Genomic DNA, 27,444 nt, shown 5'->3' with positions numbered 1-27,444 from the left:
ATCCATCACTTCAGATGGCTGTTTAGGTTTTAAGGAACCATCTTCCTCACACAAAGAATTCCTCTCATCTTACTCCACATCAAACGTGATTATTTATAGGAGCGGTACGTATGACAGAGGGACTGAGGGGCCCCATCGCGGACCAAAACCCCACTGTGCTAAGCGCTGTACAAATACAGAGCAAAGAGATCATCCTTTCCCCAAAGAGCTTACATCTAAGCATAAAATGGAAAAATCTCATTATTGACAGATTAATGACAATCTGTCAGAGCAGCCATTCCTATGAGGAGTATCTTGTGCAGAAAAGTAGTACAGGGCCCTTATAATTAGCTAAGGACAGCTAATCTCACGTGAAAATTGAACAGTTAAAATTAAGGACTCACCTCCATGGTAATATTACATTAAAAATGCTGAGTGATATGAGTACACAGAAACATTTTAAACAGAACACGGAGATGTGTAGCTCCCAGGGAAAAGGCCAATGGATGGATTTCTTCTGTGAACTTCATAAAAACATGCAACGTATATGTCCTTAGAACTAGCGTTTTAAAGAACATCTGCAGATTAAAGAACATCTGCAGATTTTCCTCTTTCAGCCCAGTTTACTGAGCTAGTTCTAATACTAATGCCAGAAAAATAAATCACTGACAGGCTATGGGTTGGGGTTTTTTTTGCATATTAGTGCCACCTTACATATATTTGTGAAAAGAAGGTTTACCTCAAATTAGTGCATGATCATCTATAATTCCGTTATTAAATATTAGCCAAACACAGTGCTAAACTTTCTGAGTCACAAAGCTTTCATAATTATGAGAATTTAGTACAGAAAAGGTCAGAAGTATTTGTTCTGCATGTACAAATTGCATCCACACACAGAGCTTGCAACAGCCTAAGGACAATTTCACACTACTCTCGTTCTGTCTCACAGTTGCCATCTGAGATAGAGAAGCCTTTTGATATTCAATACAATATTTGACAGTGTCGGCACTTAGATGATATCTAAGTATATGTCAAGACACACAACTAGAAGGAGCTTGAGGAAAAAAAGATCTTACATCCTCATGTGGTGTAAAGGAGCACGCACTCATGCATGCCAGCGAAAATCACGCTGATTAACACGATGTGAGCATCTGGCTCTTTTCCAAGGGCAAGGACTTACTGCCCAAGGGCAAGAAACAGCCCATGACGTTATTTCACGTGGGCACACGATTTTCCTTGCATTATTACTGGGTAACTCCCATGTGGCTTCTCGTACCCTCAGGAAGGAAAGATTCTGACCTCGACTTCAAATGAAATTATTCAGACCTAAATTACATTAGCCACAAAATGTCTGGGCCTACAGCGAGGGCCCAAAGTGCTACTGTTGTACCATCAACGTCTAACCCAAGCATTAGGACTTCTGAATTTTCATACTGTGCAAATTTTCACACAGTGACCAGTCTTGCTATTTACTCCTGTTGTACAGTCACCAGGATACACAGTGTTTAGGTCTAGTCCTGCAGTCCTGACATTAAAAAACAACACAACCACCCAAAATTCACTTTCAATACTGCATTAAGGCCTTCATTACAGACTTGTAAAAGGTGTCTAAAACCAAACATCACAGCAGCAAGCAAACTCTTTTGTATTGAAATGCAAAATACACGCATTTTCAGGAGTTTAATAAAAGCAAGGCAATTTTTCAAAGTGCTTGCTGATCAATAGGATGAAATGAGTGTGCTAAAAATGAGAGGAGTGAGCTTGGAATTAACTGAAAACATATGACAGAGCACAAATGGGGAAATTCTACTCCTCTAAAAATTAAGATTTGTCTAATTTGGAAATGACAGCCATTGGTACTTAAAGAAATCTATTTATGGCTTATGCACTGCTTTAATAAACTTCCAAAGATGAAGGAGAAACTGTTCCAGATTTCATAGAGCTAATGTATTATAGCAGAAAATGCTTATTTTTTATGTTTTTCACTGACACACACTGATATACATTATGTCATTTGAAAAAATGGCAGCTTTGTCTGTACTTAATAACTACAAGGCGTGGGTAAGAAACAGCTAAAGCATAAAACCCTAAGGACAAGGCTTCATTGTGAGCATTAAACAATTATTACAATGCAAAATTAGTCAAAGTAATATCTCTGTTTTACTTCAAGTGATGTGAGGTCTGATCCAGAGCTGAATTTACTGTCAGCTCTAGTTACGATGGCATTTCACACTCCATTTTTTTGCTTACAATTAAAGGGGCAAAATCCATTTTCTTTTTTAACCTAGTTTAATTTACTAAATTCAGTTCCTGATAATAATTAGTTTTAGACTTTAAACTTGCCCTAGTTTTATTTGTTAGTGTGTCTGAATTTGTTTCTTGTTATGTAAAAAGCTCTTTACCATAACAAATTGAGTACACAGGGGAGATACAGTGGGGGGTTTCTCTCTTCCCGCCCAAGTGACAAGCAGATATTATTAGGAACTTTGAAATTAATGATTTTGAGAGGAAAATAATGATCTTTTTACTACCATTATGATTTTTACACAACAGTAGACACAACATAGGGTCTTGCCGTATGTGGGCAGTATACTTTCAAATAATGCCTATATTCAAATTCAGACAGCTTCTATATTTGCGAATAGGAATCTGCTACATTAATTCTCCTTCCTAGAAGAGCTGCGGAAATGGTTCATTAAAAATGCTGCATTAAACTGAATGTTATCATTAGGATACCTGTTACACATCTGTCTGATTATTATTTATATTGAGTAGCACCCTCCATTTCAAATCCAACAGCAGAACTTCATTGTGCTAGATTAATAAATAAATAAATAAATAAAATAAATATAAATACAATGCAGCAGGTCCAATTGGCAGGGCCAGCAAGGCTAATTGCCTCCTACTTCTGCCATGGCTATAGAACAAAAAAGCCCACAACTGAAAATAAGGCAGAAGAATCCTGTCGGGGTCTATTACATGTGGCCCACCACCCAAAGCCTGTTCTGAGGGGTCTTCCCCTCCTGCAGCACAGGTCTTTTCTTTTCCTCAAGGAAAGGAAAAAACCACTTATTTTTTTTCCTGGAGCGTATGCAGATCCAAACCGACAACAGCTGAAATATATGTCATTCTAATGGGTTCTGTCATAACTGGGCAAAACACAGCAATGTTAGAAAGCATTCATCAAAGATATGACAGGCCTTTCAAATTATGCTGCCTTTCAACCCACTGCTTAATAAAAATGTGCGAAGTGATAGAACACTTTACCTCGTCAACATCACTAGCAGCAATAGACTTATTTTCTTTGGGAACAGCTATTCAAAAGTGACTTGACTGAACTTCAGACTCATAATTATAGGAGCTACAGTTGAGGCATTAAAACAAAAAAAAACAAAAACACCTGTGGGACAAAGTAATTACATAACACAAACCTATTACCTTTAAAACAACCATTTCAGGTCTGACAAAGTTGCTTGCTTTCCTTTCCCAAAGTGGGCAAAAATTCCCTTGTTCACTTCAGTCCTCCTGCAGCTGTCAGGCATTTCTTGAATAGCCGCAGCTGAATAAGACTTGGACAGTAAACTATCTCACTCTCTTGAGCTTTCTACGCCGCTCAGTGTTTCTTACCTGCTGCCTGAATACATATAAGAGTAAAGAATATATTACTAAGTTTTAAAAGTTTGATGTGAGGACCAGCCCCTTCTGCCCTCAGGAGTCAAGAGCAGCTTTGCATTGGTTTGAATGGAGTGGGTAGTCAGAGGAGCTCACATCCCACTGAAAACATGAGTTTCCACTGATCTCAGCTACAGAAACAACCCCACATCTTATGTCACCCTTCAAGCACACACCAAACATCGCTCAGTTTTTACACACGTACAAGAAACCTCCCTCAAAGTCCACAGATGTCAATGAAACCAGGAGCTCACCAACTGTGTTTTATTTTGCTAGACTGCAGTTCAGCAAAGTATGCAAGAACATGTCTAGCATTAGTTGCTTGGATGTCTCCTGGCTGGCTCTTGGCATGTGAAGTGTCCTCAGCTACAGCCCTGCACGCAGCAGGTATTGGTAAAGCTCTGGTTACTGAGGTGGCACAGCAGCTTGCTGTGAGCACCCCTGACAGGCAGGTCCTTTTTAGTTCTTGCCTGTTTATGAATTTAGAGGCCTAGATTTAAGCAATCAGTGTTTTGTTTTGTTTGTTTGGGGTTGTTTTTTGCCTTTTGGGTCTGAGTCTGGCTGTTATCACAACTTATTCACTGTGACTTAAAGTATTAAGAAATACAGCCCATAAAAAAAATCTGTTTAGAGTTAAGCTTTACAGAGTGTTTCAAAAAGCTGAACCCAGTTTCAAATGACAACTGATTTGAAATTGGGTCCATCTTTCTGAAACACCCTGTATATATGAAGGACTCCACTGCTTACAGATACACTTATATTTCCTTACCTAGTAACTGTGTATTATGGATATCTTCCCCTCTGTCTGTTTAGTACTAACCCAGCGACAAGAACCCTAAAACCAAATTTCCATTGCTTAAGTTCCAAATGCTTTACATTTCTCTCATGGCCATTTCACTCCCTGTCTTCTACTTCCAGCACAGGAACAGAGCCAAAAATCAAATTCACCTCAGTTTCTGAAATTGCCTTCTCCGGTTTCCTATTTCTTTATTTCTACAGAGGATTCTTTTTCTGTTTGTTTCTATATTCCATAACTGACAAAGCAGCCATTCCTGTTTAACCCGCCCCTTCTTCTGTTAAAGCCCTGCCATCCAAACTCCACAAGCCACTGGCGACAAGTACAAGACGTGACCCATCAGCTGCCACAGGGCTTTCTGCAGGCACCCTGTTATCTTCCTGCAGGCAGTGGTGGACACAGCTGCCCAGTGTGGATGTCCCACCATGGAAAGAGGTGACCTCCCTACTGCCATGGGTATGCCAGGAAGCTGAAGAGGACAGCGTTGTTCTGAAGGGGCAAAGTGGCTCTCACGCTAGACATGAAGAAGAAATTTTTTACAATGAGGGTGGTAAAATACTGGCCCAGGTTGCCCGGAGAAGTGGTAGATGTTCCATCCCTGGAAACATCACGGCCAGACTGGACAGGGCTCTGATCTGGTTGAAGATGTCCCTGCTCATTGGTAGGGGGGTTGGACTAGGTGACCTTTGAAGGTCCGTTCCAACCCAAACTAATCTATGATTCTAAAATCTTCCCTTTGAACATCCTTTCAGAAAACTGTCATGGAGCCTAAAATCCCACTGGTGACCTAGAAATCTGTGAAGCTGCCCATGATGTGGAAAACTGAACTCAGGTACTTAAACAGATAACACTATTACAAGCCTTAACTAGACTAGTACTAAATGATGTACAGCAGACGGAAAAACTATGTCTCTCCCTGGGGCTTTCACATCTCCCTGGGGTAGCAGCCCCTCCTGTCCTGAGCTCACCACACTCATAGACCTGGGGATTCGCTTTTCGTCTCACCAGACCACCGTGCTTCAGCCTCCACCACTGCCTTGGTATCTTAAATTATGAATCAAGAGGGCAATGCTGTAAAATAAACTCACCGGTCACGTGCCTCTTCCTTGCTGATTTCTCCCAGAGCTCCTAATAAAACCCATTATGTTAAAACACACACAAAGTGGTCAGGCGCATACAGACACACACGCACGCACATCTCTATTTATTAGGCACAGTGGCTTTATATTTAAGGTAGAATATCAGAGCTCTGAATAGAATTTTTAACTCGTATATTAAACAACTATTCCTGTGGCAAGAAATGCATTTCAGCCTCCATTTTCAATAAGTTACTGATTTTGTATGGGTTCTCCAGGGGTATTCAGACTGAACCATGCATGGCACAGGTGTTTGGCTACAGCTGCCTGAAGGGACCTCCGGCAGAGCAGCAGCTACACAACAACAGGACCACCGGGCAGACTGTGCAGAGCGGGCTGGGTTTCTCATACGTGCGGCCCCCTCATATCCACAACCCTGATTTGGAGGGAATGCCATTAAAAATAACCCATGACCTCCGTTCAATCTTCCATGGCCACACAGTTTTGCCTGAGAATGGTCTTTTACTTATAGTCAATATGTGAAATGAAATAACTCACTTTCCAGTACAACGTGAAATCCTGGCTTGTGACATCCCAAAACAGAACAGTAAGAATGCAAAATAATTCTTGTCAGCGCTCTCCTGACTGCAGTGGCTATGGGCCAGAATTTTCATGATGCGATTTCCCAGAGATGGTTTTCAGGCCAGAATCTCACCTCATCTGTGCTGAAGAAACTCCAGTGGAGAGGCACGGGTGAATCTGGCTTTTTATGTGTAACCTGCTATCACTTTTTTGTCCAGAGAATTTTGTTCTGTATTTTTGCATCATTCTTCTTAACAACCTGCAAGACAATTTTCTTCAAAGAAAGCTCGTATTAGGCTTTATATCTATGAACTTAGGTTATCTTTTATAGTTTAATCCACACAAGCTTAGAAATCAAGTTTTGCCTGTGGTAGCCAGCCCATCAATTCATTTGATTGTCCACTTCCAATTCTCACAAGCAATTTGACAATTGCAAGTATTTCTCACTGCATGTTACGAAGTCTAGTCCTGCAAAAATAATGAGACCTGGATTTACACACAGTATTGCAAGTCTAGTGATTTAACCAGGAATTTTCAAGTCATTTAGATGTTTCGATAACAGGCATACTATAGGCCAACCTGTCATATTACTCTTATCACAAAAATGTCATGTGCCTGTCTCCTAGCCTGCACACATGCTGGCTCTGGGACTCCCATCAAACCTTCTCTAATTCATAGGATACAACAGCAAAATACATCCTTTTAATGAATAGTTTAATAAATAGCAGAGCCCTCCAGCCACTAAATAGCAGTCTTGAGTTATTTACTAAGGTTTGTAATTCATTAATAGGGGACGTATGGATCTTCCTTGATGTGAAAGACAGAAAAAAACTGGATCGACTTGGTCCACTGGAGGCACAGAGCTGAACCCTCTGCTCCTGGTGACTTCTGTCACAAGTGGGTGAGGAGGGAGGTGCCCACACGAGAAAGGTCCCTTGCTTGGCTCTCCTGCAGTCAAATGCGGCGCAGGCTGGAAAGCTACTGCCTGTGGCCACCCACCACTCTAGCCCTTTGCGGGGGTTAGGAGCTTTGTCACCTGCTCAGGACGAGTGGACTGGCCACAGCACGCCTTGTGCACGTCCACTGATGTGAAAATAACTTTTGAAGGCAAAGGTGGTTCATGATGAGGGAGGGGGCAGTGATGGCAGGGATGTGTGGGGCATGAGTCACTGCGGCAGGGCAGCGAGCCCCTGTTCCTGCCGGGGACCAGGGAGGAGACACCTGGCCCCAGCTGCCAGTACGGGGTGCCCAGGTGCCCATGGTGGGACTGGAGCTCCTGGTGGCAGCGATGCTGCAGGTGGCAGCATCATAAATAAAATAAATCATAACAGAGCATAAATCAACACAATTTATGGAATGTGAAGCATTTATGAAACATCATGTGATCATACGAAATCATAAAATAAATCATAAATAAAAATGAAACATTAAAAAGGTGTCCACTCAGTTCTGGCAGACCAGAGAGCGGTATGGCCTGGCTGCCCCCATGCAGCGATGCTGGCTGTCCCACACCACCAGACACCCATTTCTCTCCCACTTTCTCCTCCTTCACCTACGGGCTAAATCACCGCGAGCCCCAGAGTGGGTGGGAGCAGGGACAGGCTGCCCGCGCACAGCTCAGCACCTGCCCTCGAAATGTGCCTTCACAACTGTTTGCACGGCCCAAGTTTAGCAACCTGTAATAATATCTCAAATCCCTCTTACTGCTGTATTTAAAGTTAGCTTTACTCACTGCTTTTACTTCTGCAGTTAATCTGCAGCTTGGAGCCAGTGAACTTTCAAGCCTTGCAATATGCTATAGCATGGAGTTAACCTGCAGTATCTTCTTAAATTACATGGATAGTTTAATTCAAAGAAAAATGAGCAGGTACGGAAAAGCTAGTCTGAAAGCAGACTGTAAACACTGTGTTGCTTTCAGCAAGTTCAATTCACTTTCAATTCTGATCTGATATTTTTACAGATTTAATGAATCTGTCAGACTGGTACCATGCAATGGGATAAATGAGCATCAGCTTTGTTGTTCAGGCTTTGTTTTCATGTTTTCAATTAAAACAAAAAAAAAATCCTCCAAGCAATTAATGGGAAACATTAAAATGTAAGAACGCAACAGCTTTTAAACATATGGGAGCTTTCATCTGAGCAAGAATTTTGCCTGGAAAACATTGAGGTGAGCTCGCAACTTTCAATCAAAGATCTATTTCTAAAAAACTTTGTTGAGGTTGGTTAAGATTATCACATAATAGGTGAATTTACACAACTTGAGAGACTGGCTTTAGTAGAATGAAATATTGATGTCTTACTTTCGTAAGTGAATGACTTGCAAAAACCAGCATACAGTATGTTTCACTGCTGCAAGCTCTGCAGACTTAATACAGCTCTAGGAAAGCAAGTGGAATTCTTTCTCTGAATTGCACGTCAATGAAAACAAGACTGTTAAGGATATAGTTACTTTGGAAATGGAGGAGTCTCTAAAACGTTAAAAACAATTTCTGTACCTGAACCCTGTTGATAATTTATGTGGCCTTATAACTGTTTTTCCTGTTTTCAGAAGTTTTTCTCTTCCCTGCTAATTGACAGAAGCTGAACATCTATTTCAGTGGCGCCCTGCCAGTTTATACAAGCTGAGGATGTGGCCCATATTTTTCAAAAGGGAGGTCCTTTCCACTGTTTTGCCATCTGCCAGGCTCTACTTCAAGCTAATTAAATAATGTCGAGTTCCAGTAGGCGTTTCCAGGCCATTAGAGTTTTCCATTTCTGGAGCCCTACAGGTACCTAGTAAGTCTAGCTTCAGGAGAACCGAGCCATAGATTCAAAAGTGCTGACAACGCTAAATGCCTTTTTAAAAAAGTCAGAAAGTATCCTGACAGTTTGGACACCCTCTGTGGTTTCCATCCAAAGCAAATTTGTGTAAGATCTGTGAATGTGAGCAAACAATCTTACACACTTGGGGTTACTGAGCAGTTGACTTCAAGTATCTGTTGTTCCAACTGCATCAGTCACTAAGTTGGATAGCACGGGACACAAACCTGTGTAATGCCCCCCAGTAGACTGGTGGGTGCAGACAGCTCACTCCTGATAAACAGTGAGGATGTTTATCACATTGAATTGTTCCCCCTCTTCCGCAGTCCTCGCATTACAACCTTGCCCTCCCCTTGGTCCAGCCCCTCCACAAGCAGCTCTACCCGTTGCCTCTTCCCACCCGGAGCCCTCCGGCTTCCCCACAGCTGGAGCCCTGACACCGGCCGCGGGGATCGGCAGTAGCAACTGCCCGCTGGGAAGCAGAAAAGCATTTTATTTACCTTCTACTTCACAGCAGCAAATGTAACAAATGAACAGTCACTCCATGCAACCATAGATTTCCTGTCATTTTTAGCATTTTCTTTCCCTCTCTGCTATTTGTATGATAAACCCACTTACGCTACTGGTCTTAAACCAGGCTGTAAACAGCTGGAGCAGAGATTGTCTCATCTTGTGTGCACAAGACGTACTACAATGGAGCCTTTATCCTGCCTGCAGACTTTCAGCAATGCTATAATTCAAATACTACTAATAATGATAGTGGATGTGGAATAATATGAGCAAGACATTATCATGAACAGAGAATAACCCTCCATCAACCAGAAGCTCTATAGGAATAATGGAGTACACCAGCAACGCGGGCAGGGTTTGCACACATTCTGCTTTTTACCCTGAAAGAGCCCAAAACACCTTCTTAAATCTATGGAAGGGCTATTTCAAACAGATCATACTGAATGAAGCCTTTTTATTAAGATGCAGCAGCCCCACGTGCCATTGGGGGCTAAAAAAGCAGATGATCTTTGCCAGCTGAAACTGCCACTGGCAAAGGGAAGGGAGGCCTGTGCGGAGCAGCACAGCTCAACGACAGGCTCTGCCTTCTGGTTTGCCTAGGATGAAACAAGAATTATTCCAGTCTAAATCAGCCTCTCATCCATTTTACTGCCTGCTAAGAAGAAAAAAAACGAAACAAAAACCCCACAAGCATTAACAAGCAAAATGTCCAGCAAACAAGAAAACGGCACTTCTCACATAGCCTCTCATGTCAGGAGCACCCTGGTTTCAGGCCAGACATAAATGTGAGATGAAGACATCAGTAAGATTTCACTGTCATTTCAATGACACACTCACACCTTCAAGTGAGCCTCTACACAGGTGTGTGTGTCTTTATGGACACACCTCTATATAAACTTCAAATGTGATTTGGGTAAGTCATCCTACACTGATGAAGTCGTATTAGTACAAATCTGTGCCTATTATAACTGTCTGAGTCATATGAGTACACGGCAGGTATTTTAACACCACTTTAATGGCTAATAGAAAGAAGCCTAAATCTCCAGTGTACTTTGACTTAAATGACCACAATAGCTCTTCTCCTTCCCTTCCTAATTAATTTATCATACAGAACCAACACTCACAGATTTCCCTTGAAATGACGTTACTGTAAAGGAAAAGAATAGGATTACAATGTTCAACACAGCTGTTGAGTGTACAGCAATGTCCTCTTAATGAACAAGCTGGAGCTGCCTAAAAGGGCCCAGGTTTGGAGGGAGGCAAGTTTGGGGCCTGGGAGTGTGTACCAGGCAGTGTAACACCGCGTGGGTAGGCTGCAAGATGCTGTGGAAAAGGCCCAGAAAGCAAAGCAGTATTTTAAAATACACAGTTTTCCTGGCAGGTCACACGCTTTAAAACTGGAAGTAAATCATTGCAAACTTCAACTTTTGTTTCCACAGAACTTTTAAAATGTTTTTGCTTTCACACACAGGGCCCTGTTCAGCATCTTGCTGCCATGGTGTTTTTCTATCTTGACAATTCACTTCCGTGAGCAGGCATGCAGCCAACTCAAATGAGACTCAACGCAGTGAAAAGCCCTTCAGGTAAACAGTGTGATAAGCTAAACTGCAAAAACGAGACAATGTTTTTGGACTATGAGGCAGTTGCTATGGAGACGGTTGCTAATTAACTGCATTCAGCCAAGAGAACAAAGGGTTTAAGGGCAGACAGGACTCTGTATCTTAGCGTGAGCAATGCATAACGTCTTATGCAATCTGCACATCTATCATATCTGGAATACCTGAGCCCTTGCTTAGGTTGCAAAATACTTCAAGAAATGACAACAGGGTGTTTTACTCCTTTGAATCTGAACTGATTTTCAGATAATTAGTGATCTATCAGTATTTAAAAAACAAGCAAAATCTATACTTAAAAGTCACAGGTATCATGAATCAAAGCATCGAGTCAGGACCGTATTAAACATTGAAATGATTTACGTTCATTCAGAGTTACTGCTTTCACAGCTAATAAAAAAAGCCATTGAAAAATCACTTCTAGGACAATATAATGTACCTAATCTATCATCCTCTCTTGCATCTTAAAAACGACTAGGTTACAATGCTCAGAAAGCTTGGAATAATTAATTCTTCAATTCCTTCCTAAACAAAATTATTGGAAATATACCCTGGACCTAAATACTGTATTTAAATTAAAATGGGGTATTCCGAACAGACACTGAACTACATTATTTTAAGGTGCTTATATTTTGGGATAGCTGTGTATTATGATTCTTTACTATTTCTGTAATGTACCGTAGGCCTACAGTACTCTGTAGAAAAAAGACACAAACTTGTCAGAAGTGACACAAACCCCAGAGCAGCGTAGTTCCAGCTTATGGAGTCCCCCTGTGTTAGTGGGGAACCTGCCCACGCACACAGCAGCCCCCCGCAAACCCAGGGCCAGGGCGTTCGCCTCGGGCTGGACCAGGTACTTGTGTATGGCACACGAGCACCTCCCAACTCACTTCTCAGTCGAAAACTCCACAAGTTGACTTCTTTTCCTAAGTGAAAGCTGAGAAAACCAGTGAAGAGTCAGTCGCTTATTAGAAAGCCCCTTCCATTAGAGTTGATAAGCCAAAGGATAAAATACATCTGTGCTAACACAAGTTTTCTTTAGGTCTGGATAAATAAGGCAACATTTTTCATTTTTAAGTTAATAAATATACGATTTAAATAAAATCAAAACAGGGATTTTTCGTTTCATGATTTAGATACTGTTAGGATTTAAAGGGTCACAATCAGTTTTGAAGTTAAGTCCTTACAAATGGGAACAGGATGAGTTCACACCTCATATGAGGCTCTTACTTCAGCAAAGCTTGCTGCACACTGAATGAGCAGTATATTAATTTACTACACGAAAGCCTAAGGTTTGGGGTTTTTTGACATTTTAAATTATGAGGCATCTGCAAACAGATCCTAAATCTGAATTGCACATGGATTTTCCACACCAGCCAATTCAGATTGCCCCTAGACATCCCCTCCAGCATTAATCACTCACCCACACCACTGTAGTTCATATTTCTTTTACAGAAACAGAGGTCTGCAAGATTCTTAAACTCTTGCCTAGAAAACAGAAATTATTACTTATGTGGCAAACTAAGTTTTAAACATAAGGGACCCAATTCTGCCTTCAGTTACACTGCTATAAATCTTTAACAACTCCATTAGATTTATAACAGTGTAACTGAGGAGGAAACTGAGCACGAGCTATTTTCTAAATCGGTAATTAAATAGCAGAATTTTAGCTTGGCACAGAGTAAAGAACTCTTAGATTATGTCTTTGGATAAGGCCACATATTTTTTTGTTCCTTGAATAATGATGTTACAAACAAATTAAATAATCTTATTTTCACCAGCCTCTATATTACTCTGTGGAAGGGCCACATTTCACATCACCTCATGGAACATCACCATGGGGTTACCTATTGCCTCGCTCTCCCATCCGCTGTCTCTCTCTCTTTTCCCTATACATTTTTGACTCTTTGTAACTGTCTGTTATTTGGCACATGGTATATAGGACCACAAGGACCTTTTCTTGTTTGGTTTCAAGAAACTACTATACCAAACAAATGCTGAATAATAATAAAATGGCATTTAGCCAGCTCCCTTATTAGAGGTGGAAGGCATCCTGTGGTTGCATTATGCAGAGATTGTACTTTTCCGAAGACGCGGGTTCCTCTCCCAGCGTGCAGGATGTGGTGCAGGAAACATGGGTTTGCCACACTTGCCCTGAGCTCCCCAAGGGTCACCGGATCAACTGTGAAAGGGGCCCCTTCAGCATTAAAACATAGATGGCACTGGGGGGAAGAGAGCTCAACTCCCAGCTCTGCTATAAACCTCTTGATGACATCCAACAAGTTATTTAATCTCTCTAGACTTCTTCTCTTCATTGGGGTAAAGGCAGCTTGTAAAACTTCCTGTCTCATGATTTTAATAGAAGTGGGGTTTTGTGGTTATTTTACCTCATTTTTATCTTTGCTCAGTATTTCCACTCCTAATGCATCTTTCTTATTATTTCCCACTTTGCTAACCTCACATGCCAGAGCTCTCGCCGTCCCCACCAGCTCCGTGTGTGTTGTGCTGGTGGGGACTGGGGGGGCTGTAATGTGGGACAACTGCTGCCAAATGGGGGCTGAGGGAGAGCAACAGCCCTTGGGGCGGCCAGGCCAGGCCAAAGGGGTTTACAAACGGTCCCGCAAGCTGAAGGCACTGCTCTGCCAACCCAGTTATATAGCTCCAAGAGCTTTTTTTTCACTACTTCACAGGATGGAAAATTCTGCGGGTAACTCCTCTGTATGCGATCTTTTACCGTAATTCTCCTCAGCACTTGCACAGCCTCAAGTGATTAGACCTTCTATGGCTAAAAACACACCATATGCAGTCTAAATGTATAACACACAATATATGCCTGCACACCTCACCTAGCTAAATGTACACCTACATAACCTAATGACACCTATGAATATGGATCCTAATATTTCTTTGCAGAGAGCTCTCACAGTAGATTGCATTCAGTTGCCCAAGCAAAGAAGGAAGGTCCCAGCCAAGAGGACCTTCTTGTTGAGGTCTTTTAAATACATTTTAATTGGCTGGAAGGAAACACGTTATATCACACACACATATTTGCACGTATATATGTGTGCATATATGTATGTAGCTATCAGTAAGCACTTATTTCACCACTAATTGTACTAAGAGGTTTATTGCTGACAGTCTATCCAAGCAAGAACTAAACAAATGAAAACGCAATTTTTGTTCAAAGAATTAAAAGCTACCGTATCACATGAAAACATCTGTTAAAATTATTCAAAAGCTACTTTCCCTATGGAAAATTATTTTACTACATATTTACAGTCATCAACAATACCCATAAACAACAGTAAGCCTGCTGTCCCCGACCACCTGGAATTGGAACCATTTGGGTTAATATTTTATTTTCTCCGGTGTCTATTACCTGTTAGTTTAGGGGTAAAAACGATGCTGAATCCAAGTGACTGAAGATGCCTTTTTCATCTCCGTTCCCTACTCACATTGCTAGCATGACATAAAAGGCAATTTAAAGTATGATTTCTATAATATTTAAGTAACCCTTTTCCATGCTAACCAAACCTTAGTTGATGATAAGGTGTAAGCAAGCAATAGTGAAGCAGCTTCAGGCAAATAAGTGTGAAATGTCTTAGCTTTGCTGCAATGATTAGCCAGGCTGAAAAAGCACTTGGTTCCTTATCTGTAATAGTATAATATAGCTCACCTAGTCCCACACAAATTACTGGAATATGCTCCCTAACACCCCCAGGCATATATTCTGTGACTCTGTTCTCCCCAGAATTATCAGACATGAAGTCCAATGCAGTTGCCAACACAAAAACCAAGATTCAGCTCAAACCAAATCCATTACTGCCTGTTGGGCCCCCTGCCTATCCCCTCCAAGGAGGGCAACTAAACAAGGAACAGGGTTGGCAATCTGATCTTTTTTGATGGCTCATACAAACATTAACCTCTGGCAAGCTCAGTGCCTCCTTACAAAGGCAGGCCAGATTTTGTGCTAAATTTAATTCTGTGCCAAGATCCTAAATTCTATCAGATTCCGTGGGTCCATGATGGCCCCAATCTCCGAATTTCTCTCCCCTCAACAAGAAAATATCTCAATAAAAGCAAGAAATCTACCTATATCCAGGAAAATCCTCAGGAGGCTTGACCTAGTTGGAGCTGGCTCTTGTAGAAAGGCTGCTAGAAAGCAGTTGTGATAGTTGTGCCTTCTTACACCAGAGGACATAAGTGTTGACCACAGTTTCTATTAAGAGTGCTTATTTGAGCCCTCTGTAGGTAAAATTGTAATGGTGTTTGACTGACATCCCTGCAACTCCCACAGTGTGCAATGCTCTCTCAGGGTTTCAATTTCCTTGTGAATTTGGGATGCGTTGTTGTCCCTTTTACAACAGGTCTGACAAGCCATGCTACTTCCCTATGTCTGAAAGAGCATTCATGAGATGGAATTAGCATATTTAGGTTCAACTCTCTCCTCCTTCCCCAATGTGTATTATTTTGCTCACAAAAACATGTCCTTTAATCATCCAATGTTAAAATTTCAGTATGCCTAGAACAATACCAGAAAAGCTTCAGAGGAGGCTTTTTCTATTAGCTAAATCATGACTTCTACTGAAAGTCTGTAAACTGTTAATCCACTAGTGCCCAATTCCTTAAACTATATGGCCAGACTAAAATCATCTGGAAGCCCAGACTCTGAAGTGTTTCTCTCTGATGTTCCAGACCAAATGTCCCACATTAAATTGTTTGTAGGATAGGAAAATATTAATGCAACTATATGACTACAACTTCTGAAGGGCATCACAAAAAAATCCTGCATGCATCTGTGAGGAAATCCCTGTAAGGCACACTTAAGATACATATTAATTTTGAATAGCATGGCCCTCAGGGAATTGTGTAAGACTCGTGTCACAACAACCACAGCATTTACTCTCCAACAATTAGCCTGGGCTTGCTCCTGTGCAGTGTGGGGTGGGATCTAAGCCCACTTCTCGGGAGACTGTATGTCCCCAGAAAACCAAAGATGATGTATAAAGTTCTTTGTGCTGCCATGGCCCCTTGTTGCCTGCAGTGTTATTTGCGATCACACCACACTGAGCAAACCCGCTAGGGGAGATGGGGAACATGAGGATGAAGTTTCCTTCCCAACACGGTTCGGATGCCTGGCTTTCACCACACATCTCACTGGCCTCAGCTCTGCCTGGCTGGGGGTCTCCAGTTCCAGCAGCTCTTGGGTGCTGGTGTGAGCCATGTTGATGGTGCTGACTGTGGTGGTGGGTCCTTGTGGTGAAGGGTTCAATTTTTGATCAATTTTTTTTCTATTACTGGTCATGTAAAATGCTCTCTGCACTGTGCAAGTCTCTCTCTTTATAAAATATCAGTTTCTATGTTTTCTTACCTCTTCTGCTTCTGTAAGGATGCCCAGAACAGGGGTGTGTAACATGAATATAACTCAGCTTCCACATCCCTACAAAAGCACTTTACTGGGGACAATGGGCTGCTGCTATGATCATGTGAGATAATTAAGCCAGTATTTGAAGCTCATAGGAAAGAAGACACTTCTACCATAATCTCCTACTGGTCTCATGAAGCAGAATTCAAACCTATCAGCCCAATATAACCCTTAAGAGCATATAGGCCTTACTTGTCTAACTCAAGTAGTCCCCAGCTTGTCTGAACCAGAAAGTGCTCACCCTGAGATGCTTCTAGAAAGGATCCCAGTTCTGCAAGGAATTTGATCAAATAAATGAGTACATTTTATTTTGTGCTATCTACATGCAGGATTTCCAATTCTCTTGAGCTCTCAGTACTGTGCAACCAACTAACACACTAGATCAGCCTAATCGTGGCTGTTTTAACTACCTCCTAGCATGACAACCCTATTTCTTAAGGCTGCAAAAAGATGCCTTCTGCAATTACAGGATCACAAGTTCATCTTGTGAAATCAGTGATGGAAGAAAAATGAGCTAATATAAATCATACTAGACAATCACCTAAAAGCATCCTGGATGTTCTAGTGAGGTTGCATCACTTCATTGCTCTCATGCTAACATGCATCATTTCTAAACAAGGGCTTTACTAAAGGAACAATGTCATAAAGGAAAAACATCCTCTCACTCTGTTTAGTACAGCCAATTGGAATAGGAGTAGCCATTAAATGATTTTTAAGTGGTCAAATGCCTGATCTGAACCTGCCCTTGTAGCTTCCACTTAGTGCCAGGGAAGAACTAATGCTGCTATAATAGTAACTCCTCTATACAAGGTACCCACTAAACACTGGAAGACTTGGGCAGCAGCCATACAGTTTACTTGACACTGTTTCTCACAAACAGGCTATAAACAACCTTCTGTGAGTTATTCTTTATATGGATGACTGAAAAGAACATAGTAGAGGGAAGACAAAACCCAAATTGCTGGAAAGCACTTCTAAAGGATGTCCTGCTCTTTTTGATGCATGATTTTTGAGCAAAACTTTCTAGTCTAACTTCCCATTTCCTTTGGAACACACCGTTCTGCTGACCCCAGGCAGCGGAATGGAGTACTTGACCGCTGTGCTGCGTATGGCCTTGCACGCACTATATTACTCGCGCTTCAGATGTGGAGCTTCCCACAGCCCACTCCCTCCTGCCTGCTCCCCAGGTAGGAGCTGATATCCTTATCATGCACAGCTCTGACAGTCCCGCTTAGATTCCTCCCTTGAGGATGGCGGCTTAGGGCAGAGGGGGAGAAAAAGAAGAAGAAAAGGAAAAAAAAAAAAAATACTATCTTCATGAAGACTCTACCACTTTATCCCAAATCATTAACAGTTTACTCTTGAAAGCCCAAATAGAAAGATTAAACTCTGTTCCCCCACATTTCAGAAATCCTCGACAACGAGGAAGGCAAATACTCTTCATTCCTAATGACTGCAATGCCTCTTGCTCACCTCACAAAACCAGATTGGCTCCTTGCAAGCACAGCACGCTGATGTTACTGGAATGTCACCAGACTGCAAAAATGTTTGTAGGCATATTTGTTCATAATCTGAACAATTTAAGTAGTAAATTTTCCAATAGACACCGTATCTTTGGGCCCTCGTTTTCTCCACGTTAAGCGATTGCTCCGTGGCTGCGCTGAGCCATGACGTAACCCAGCGAGCAATCACAGCATCGCAAAAATGCTTCTAGACAGATTTGTTTACAATCCAAGAAACCCAAATAGTAACTTTCATAATAGGAGTCTTGTCTCCAGTGCATTTTGTGTATGTTGCTGTGAGACCAAAAATAAAAAAATAAAATTAAAAAAAAAAAAAAAAGAATACAAGAGCGTATCTTTATACAATGATTGCAATAACAGATGAATAAACATGCAACCTGATACTTCACATCTGGTATTTCATCACTCCAAATACCTTATTCACATTCAAATATATTTAGTACTGTGGAAACTTTATAAGGTAGTGATGTCTTTATAGAGGCAGTAACTTGTATGGAACTTTTAAAATTAAAAGCAACAGTAAAAATAATTTGTAACATGTTACTGTATTCTTCATAAAGCTAGTTACCTCGCAGTTTCCTAACAGAAACCCAGAAAAACATCTAATAACAGCAGTTAGCTACAGAATCACACAAACCTATAGAACAGGATTTCTTTTGCCAATGTACTAGTTCAAAGTTCTGGTTTATTATTTAATTTATACAAGGTGCTTTGGAAATGAAGAGTACTATAACTCATCATGCAAAAATTCTATCATCTAAGCAGAAATTTTCCCTTTACTATCATGGTAATGCAGGCCAAGAGATTTTATGCAGGACCTAATAAACATATACAACAGTTTTGAAAGGCTGGTATGCACCTTTTCACATTAATTAGTACTCATTCTTCTCTATAAAACAACTAAACACGCTACAAAACTTCCCTTTTAAATAATCACTAATATACTCTTAAGTAGTTTTGTTGCAGAGATTAATACCTCCGATGCAAATCACAATGACTAATTTCATTCAAAATTGAAGAGCTGTTTACAGGTCTCAAAAATTAAGATCAAACAATTTTCTTGTCTTAAAGGCAAAAGCCACCTTTGCTACCTCAAGGCAAAGTCAGCAATGCTGATAGTAACAATGTAAAAATGCAGGCATTATTACACTTGCTACCAACTTATGCTACTTTGGCACTGTCCCTAGAGCTGCACTAAAGCTTCATCTCCCTATAGCTAAATTTAAAAATACATTTAAAACAAACAAACAAACAAACACAACAACAACAAAACATGCACAGAGAGCCGAATCCATTCCCATGGTAACTCCAGCGACTTCAGTGTTACACCAGGGATGAAAGTAGAGCATTTCACAGCAGCTTTCATTCTTGTAATCTTTTCCAAAAGACTCTCCCAGGAGCAAAGACAAGCACAGGCAAACATCCTGCCAATAAGTGAGTTCACAGGAATTGCTACGAGTAACTAAACTGTCAGCAGTAACAGACCAACAACTGGAACAAAGTACAAATGCAGGACAGCCAATGCCCTCTAATGGGCTAGAGTTTTACTATGTGCTGCATAAACGAGGACACAGAAATTCATCAAAATTGATCTCGGAGAGGGGACACAAATTATACGGTGTCGCACTTCATACTAGTGGACAATATTTGTGTTTTATCAATACTTCTTTTGAAATGGTACAGATGAAAAAAATTCTTACCAATACCTTGCAAAACTAATGAAAATGGGTCTAAGACTTGAGTCTTTCCTCCATGGGCTACGCTCAACTGCTTCAACAAAGACTGTAAGCATCAATTTATAGATGTGTTCCTTTACCCTCCTTCAGACTTTTGTATTTATTCCCTCCTCATCTTTTTTTTTTTTAAATTTTATTTACTACTAGTCAGTACTGTGTTGGGAGCAAACCAAAACTGTAAGAGCGCTGCAATCACACACATGGACAGGGAAGGGGAAAAGTGGCAGCACTTATCACTGGTCCCTTGGCCTTCCCGCACACTCCCTCTCTCTCAAGAATTTCCAAACTATGGTTCCTGGAATTTGCCTCTCTGAACCAAAACAAGTGTCTTTACTTCTTACCCAATCATTTCCCATAAACGTAAAAACAAGAGTTTCATTAAGCTCTTATTTTGATTTCTGAGGGTTTCAAAGAGCCATAACCCTCTACTGGTGGCAGGGTCAGCGGCAGCCTGAACTGCTCCAGGTCACGGCTTTGTCCTTAGAGCCCAAGGATGCCCCAGGGCCAAAACAAAGTCAAGACATCCCCTTCTCCCTCCCCAGCCACAGGACCTGCAACCCCTTCCTGTGGGGATAGGATTGAAAGTCTTTTGTTCTCATCATCCTCTGGTGCCGTAAGTTACTTTTTCGGGAAGGCAAGGGGAGAGGAAAACGCCCTCCCCTTCCCCTCCCTCCTTCGTGGAAGATCACAGCTGTAGAGGAACAGCTGAAGCGATGCCGGCTGCCCAGAGAGGTCACAGATGTCCCTGGTACTGCTGGGGTGGCTGTGCCAGTGCGAGTCCCCCGGTTCCGAGCCCCCCAGTCCCGCTCGAGTGGCCCTGGGCACAGCCCTCTTGGAAATGCCACTTTTAAGGACAATTTTAGACCACCACAAAGAACAGTGAAGAAACTCTGGTTTCTGCTAACATATAAAAGTCACAAAGCTCTCATTAAATCAAAGGCAGAAACTTAAAATATTTCTTCAAGCAAAATCTCTGCTCTTCCCAAAGTCTCTCTCCAAAGATAAAAAACTACAACTGCTTAATCCACAGGGAGTGATCATTATATTTGCCTCTGTAAAGATCATATTTGTGCAAGTGCCTATATCTAAGGTAATTTCAGTCAGAAAATGAAATGGTGCTCTCTTGACCTTTGTCTTACATGGTTCATGAATTACTGACACATTACAATATTTCCCAACACTATGGAGGCTTAGAGATATTGCAGTGTCTCTCCTGTAAGTGAAATAAACTTGGTATGCCACTAAAAGGCATTAAATTATTTTCATTATGCCACACAGAATCTAAAACACTTACACTGTTTTGATTTCAAAATCCTTGGAGAACAATTATGCTCTCAGGGCCATAAGACTCTATTAGAAAGTCCTCAGAAATTTAGCATGGTTTCAATAAATCCTCAAACACTACAAAGCAGTTACTCAGCTTGAAGAATGAAAACATGAGTTCATCCACTGTAAAGTCAGGATGTAAATTCTGATTATACAGTACCCTGCACTTCCTAACACATTTTTTCTTCCCAGTCAGGGCAACACTTTAGGTCAAGTTTTCAGCATCATACAAGCATACCTGCTTTTTTGATTGAAAATAAACAATATTTTATTTAGGATGAGCATAAATATATGAGATGTGCATATATGCTTATGGTATTACTAGCTCGCAGTATTAATCAGCAATTAGATACCCACAAATGGTTTTCTACATATATAATTTAACAAATGTTAACATTCAGGATTAGAGCAACATTAAATTAAATCAATGATTTTAAACATGAATGGATAAATATGTTAATTTCTTTATACAAAGGCACAAAGAAGCCTTCAAAACACCAAAAATCAGATTTGGGGAGTGATTACTGTGGTTGTAGGGATCCCAATTTAAAAAACTGCAGCCACCCTTATTTTGGCTGATGAGGCTGTTCAAGCCTAACTAGAGCTTTTGAGGATAAATACACAATAAGCTTGTTTGTATATGCATGCTTATATCCTCCTAGAAAGAGCACAACCTTCTAATTAAGCCAATCATCTCCTCTTTCCAAAGGAAAGTAACAACACCGAAACGCAATCCAAACAGGCGGAAGGAGAGGACAAGAGAAATTATATTCCCTTGTGCAAGGAGAGAAGGAGATGGGGGGAGGAACAGAGGAAAATAGCAAACACAAGGAGGAACCGGGGCCATCAACTTTCCACCGGGGGCAGCTGAGATGCTTCATGCTGGCTGGGCTGTGCCAGACCCTGCACGGACAGGGGCGGTGGGTTGGGGGGCAGCTCCTGTGGCTGCTGTGGGTTGGGGGGTAGGTCCTGTGGCTGCTGTGGGGGAGGCGGTGGGTTGGGGGGCAGGTCCTGTGGCTGCTGTGGGGGAGGCGGTGGGTTGGGGGGCAGGTCCTGTGGCTGCTGTGGGGGAGGCGGCGGGTTGGGGGGCAGGGGGGCCCGCCGTCAGCAGCACCAGCAGCCGCGGTGCCCCTGTTTCCATGAGCTCAGCCGGGGCGCGGGGGGGGCACAGCTGGTGGCAGCTGCAGCACCATCTGCTCGGGGCGCCCCCCCGGGCGGCCGCTGCCCCCGCCGCCCCCTCCTGCAGGCAGGGACAAGGTGGGCTGGGAGCCTGGTCCCCACCCCCAAAAATAGGCACCGCGGAGCAGGAGGCTGGAGCATGGGCAAGTCTGCAAAATGGAAAAGACAAAGCGACAGAGCGAGAGAGCTCGGATGAGAGGGACGAAAGCGGAGGAGCCCCGGAGAGTGCGTGCAGATGTCAGTGTCCTTCGGCGGAGCGTATATTTATGGAATGCTGTCAGCACGTCATCTGATTTATAGCAGTTTGCACGAAGAGAAGGGGAAGAAAAAAAAAATAAAAGGCACAAAAGCACCCCTAACTTGCCTCTTTCATCGAGAGGCTTCTGAATGCAACAAGAACTTCATGACTTCACAATTTAACGTTACATATTCTGCCACGCCATTACACAGACTGTATTTCCCATTTCTCTTTCTGCAACACTTATTGAAAAATACCTTTTTTTTTTTTTTTTAATGCTCAAGGAAGGGACACATTTAAAAGCTTCCTTTAAACATTCCCAGTCAGTCCCAGCATAGCACTTATTAAAGGCACAATTCTGCATCAATATTGCTTCCTAGTGCCAGTGGTGAAGGCACCAATCTGGACAGTCCTGAACAATGCATCAGCCCAGCTGAGCTCCCTCAACTTCACAGATTTCTTCAAGATTTACTCCATACCAAAATCAAAGCCAGGGATTTTGTGTGAAAACAAGCTGCGCTTTACAGTTCTCATTTGGACACTTATTTCCAAAGGCTAAATGTGTACCACTTACCATACATTTTGCCTTCATCTGATAAGATGATTTTCCTCCTCCCACATGGTGGATAGATAGCTAGGGCCTCCTGAAAGCTCTGTTCAATGTCAGGGCTCCAGACACCTTCTGCATCGTTGTCAATAGGTTTATCTGCAGAATCACTCATTCTTTCAATATCTTCGGCAGGACTCTCGCTGCCGCTCCAGCTGCTGGGCTCAATGGTGATGGCTGGCGTCTCCAAGCCTAAGCCTGGAGTCTTAAAGGAAATAAACCTACAAAACAAACAAACAAACAACCCCAAAAGGCATTAAAAACATGGAACTTCAGGCAAACATTTCTGTCTACTTCTGATACCAAGTTAACAGCAGCTGAGCAGCAATGGCAGTAACACAGGGAAGCACCCAGGAAAAGTAAAAAATTAATAACCATTCTAGCTGGAATCAGCAGAGGTGGATTGATAAGGATTGTCAGAAAGGGAACTCTTTACCACATATTTTCTGTGTGCAACTACATGGAAGCGTACAGTTCATTTTTCACAGATAGTCAAAGTGGGTCTTAACGCTGGGGAAAGCTCGGCAGCACATGACACATTTCATCTGGCTGAAGACTGGCACCCTTAAAACAACAGGCCAGATCCTCGGGCAGGGGTAAATCATACTGGCTGGAAGGCAAACACCAGTTATGCCACAGTGACCACCAGAGCCTAAAACCACTTAAACCGAAAAACAAAAGCAAAAACTATTGTTCACATTCATCCAGATGTCAGTGGAGTAAATGGAATTACACTAGAGATGACACAGCTCAATGTGATTAACCAGAAAAGGCTGTAATTTTCTGATCGTACTGAAATAAATAAAACAATCAAATAAATACTACAAGCAGAATCTGAGCTACATACAAACAGAATTTTTAAAAATTCTAATATCAGAGTAAAGAGTTACAATAAAAGATATATACATTGCCTGTTTAAAAGGTCTCTGTCACAGAACCATAGCAGAACAAAAATTACAAGCTTCAAGTTGTTGAATCAATTTAATAAGAAATAATTTAATATAGCTGCACCTGCTCACACCACCAGAGCAGCAGATCCGTCAGTGTTCCGTTTATATTTTTGAGAGAAATACAACTCTGCTATAAAGACTTGCTCCAGGCAAAAAAGCTGCTATACCAGACCAAATTCATCTCTGGTGTAATTCTTCGGGAAGTCTGTGAAATAACACCAGGAACGGATTTGGCTCAACATGTCTAGGCATAATGCAGTTTTATTTTGAAAAACGGAGAAGTTTGGTAGCTCTAACTGGTCTGAGTGGATGGGAGTGTTCAAACACGCTTGCATGAGCTGCACATGCACTTAAAAATCCAGTTAGTTGGCTAAACACACAAAAAATCCTAGACTATGACATTTTTATTCTGGCGGGAGAGATGGGGCCCTTTCTGCATGCAGAGGAGAGGGGTGTCCCCTTCTGCTCTCCTCCATTCTCACGTCGATATGCCTCGCAGGGGGGTCTCAGTACATTGTAAATAAGTGAAAAGTGGCAGAATAGCATTCACCCCATGCAGAAAGAAGGGGAGAAGTACATGGGAGGCTGCGGCAACTCTGGCGAAACACCTTTGGGCTGGAGAGCTCCCTGAAAGAAGAAATATTTACAGCAGCCCTCACCCTAACTAACCAATCAACCAGTCACCGGAGATAACCAAAACCTGATAGTCCGGTCCCTCGGAGGCTCGAGTGCCCTGCAGAAAAACAGAGCTGAAACTGGGGAAACTGGGAGTAGTCTCTCAGCCTCACTAACCAACGTTACTGGTTTGACGCCCAAAGTACGGGGTATTTCCACTTTTCCAGGCTCTAACAGGAGCTCTGAGAGATCGGTACAACCAAAATGGGCTCCCAATAACTCTATTTTCCTTACTTGCTTGTCTGTTTCTACAAGGAGGCATTTCCAGACTTCACATTGGTTTGAACATTTCAGCACAGTTTATGAAAATGTTAGTGCCTACCCACCAATAATCTCAAGGCTAAGCAGTGTCTTGAACTCCTTTTAATAACTGATAATGAGGGAGCAGATGGATTCAGAGTTAACCACACGCAAACGATAAGTGGGTGGGAAGTCTGGCCAAGTGCACCACTTATTGTCTGGGAAATCCAGAATGTGCAACATTTTTAAAGTCTTGTCACAAAGAGGGAGATGTAAACCTTTTTAAAATAGTGAAACACCATCCTTCATAATTCTTAGAAGGCTGGTGGGTTGATTCAACCCTTGCAAGTTTTCAACCTTGTAGGTTAAGTTTTAGCCAAAACATAAACACAGCAATACTGGGAACAAACTGACAAAAACAGTCACATCCACTTAAGCCCTCAAATACAGGGGGAATTTTAGGTAAATGAGACGTAATTGAATGTTGACTGGGATAATTTGGAGGGTTTCAGTTTTACTGCCACAGTGCAGGGAAAAATGGCTGCTGGAGATTTTATTGCCCCACATGACCAAGACCGCAGTTTAGCATTTCACCAGGAGACTGTTTACTGGGTCAGCTTTTCAAAGGTGACTCAGGAAGGAAATCCTTCGCCCTCTATGATCCCGGGCACCATGGTGTGCGATGCACAGCACAGCCACGGGCACGCTTCCCTCAGCCCAACCACCCTCTGCTTACAAAATCTGCCACAGTCATAGCCTCAAGTCTTATTATCATCCTATAAACCAGCCCTTGTTATTACATTATGCTGAAATAATAATTAAAATGCACACAAGGAAAGCAGAGAGGCTCTAAAGTAATTAACGTTACTTGATATTCATGTTAGATCTTGCATTGTGTTTACTGGTGAATTTTCACTAACGTGCTATCTCCCTTCTCATTCCTTTCTACCTACTTGGATATCATCTTAGGGCATTAGTAGCTACTATTCCAGCCACTAAAATGCAAGACAACCAAGTGTTTCTTCCAGAACATCTGTATGATAGGGGCGGGACGCAACCTGCTGGAAAAAAACCCTCTCACAAACTAAAGATTGCCTTTAGTTATTTCCATTTTGGTGAATGCTGACATTGCAGATCAAGCTGGAGGACCAAGGAGCAAAAAACCTTGTATTAGAACCACTAAATGGCTGCCTCTTATTTCAGGGAAATAACGAGCCACTCAGTTAATCACTTCCAGCTCAGTTCTACATATGAAAAGGCCATTCTACCTCTTTCTTAGCTTGAACTCTAAGGACCCAACTGTGATGAAAAATTTCAGACCTGTTATGCTGGAGTTCAACATGATTATCAAAATAATACGAGCTGTCAATAGATGAGCTTTGCTGCACATTTCTAATGAGCTACAAATCTCATGTGAAGAATGTGGATTTACAGTCCAGTTTGAATTTATTAAAAATAAAAAATAGCAAGCCTTCCTTAAATCTTAGGACACCAACTTTCAGTGGAAGAAGTGTAAATCTCCTGGAAGCAATTAACCACACTCGCCCCCTCTGATCCCCAAAAACGGAGCTTGCACACGTGGCAGGTCACATTTGCTTTCTGTCATGTTAACTGACATAGAATGAATTTTGTGCTTGTATTTTCTGTTAACAAAACACCTCAGCACTACCCAGAAAATAAAAAGCAACCAAAATGAAACCCATCAAAACCAAACCCAGATTTTGGTTAACCTTTAAGCAATTTTAGAAAGTACAAAAAGCACACTACTATAGTTTAGGAGGTCTCTCTTCAGAGTTTCTCTTTTAACACCAGTCTCCCTCTGTTACACATTCCAAGACAGCTTCCCCTGCACATATAGCACTTCTAGTTGCAAATGCATCTTTCTTGCAGTTGCTTTCTACTCTCTCCAGTTAAGTCAATTCTAAGTACATCTGGTTTTCTCATTTAGTTATTAAGACACTTTCTCTATGCGCCATGGAGGTATATTCCCTGCTCAAACGCAATGTTACATCTAGCAATGGAGAAATTATTAGGGGCAATACTGGAGTTTATAAATACATTTTACAGCTATTCCATTCAATACAGCTTCATGAGGTACAAGGTGTGACTTATTTTCATTATTATGTTTACTTGGTAACTTGAAAAGTTACTCTAAAATCTCAGAGAAACAAGAGTAGCTGTTGTCAGAGCTGATCAAACCAATGAGTTTAACTAAAACCAAATGATAGTCTGCAACATCTTATCAAGGGAATGATTTTTTGCTTGCATAGAATATTCTCTTAAGCCCTTACTTTATGAGCAATGCAAACCTGGGCTTGCCCAGAAAGTTGTTGCTCACAGACCAACAACTGAGATCAATAGCTCTTCACAGGGTGTAGGACAAGCGCAGATTTAAGGCCTTGATAGGCTTCATATCCTTTAACACTTCCAGTATGAACCAACATGGAAACATTGTCTTTTAAGAGTCATCAGAGATGAATATTATTTTACAACGTCCTGCAAAAGTTAAACTATTTTC

At 41.7% G+C, this 27,444-nt stretch overlaps 1 protein-coding gene across 5 annotated transcripts in view; it reads right to left on the bottom strand.

The window, feature by feature from the left end:
• TEAD1 (TEA domain transcription factor 1) overlaps positions 1 to 27,444 on the bottom strand; it is a 162,890-nt gene that overhangs the window by 82,223 nt on the left and 53,223 nt on the right. For all 5 annotated transcript variants that reach the window (XM_082059195.1, XM_082059194.1, XM_082059196.1 and 2 more), the window contains exon 3: positions 23,029 to 23,282. In XM_082059195.1, the coding sequence (XP_081915321.1) occupies positions 23,029 to 23,176 (148 nt within the window). In that variant the 5' untranslated portion in view covers positions 23,177 to 23,282. The remainder of the gene's footprint in view (positions 1 to 23,028; positions 23,283 to 27,444) is intronic.

The sequence above is a fragment of the Streptopelia decaocto genome (genome assembly GCF_964273445.1).
Source record: "Streptopelia decaocto genome assembly, chromosome: 7".
In the NCBI taxonomy this organism is placed as follows: domain Eukaryota; kingdom Metazoa; phylum Chordata; class Aves; order Columbiformes; family Columbidae; genus Streptopelia; species Streptopelia decaocto.
This window is presented reverse-complemented; position numbering and strand designations above follow the sequence as displayed.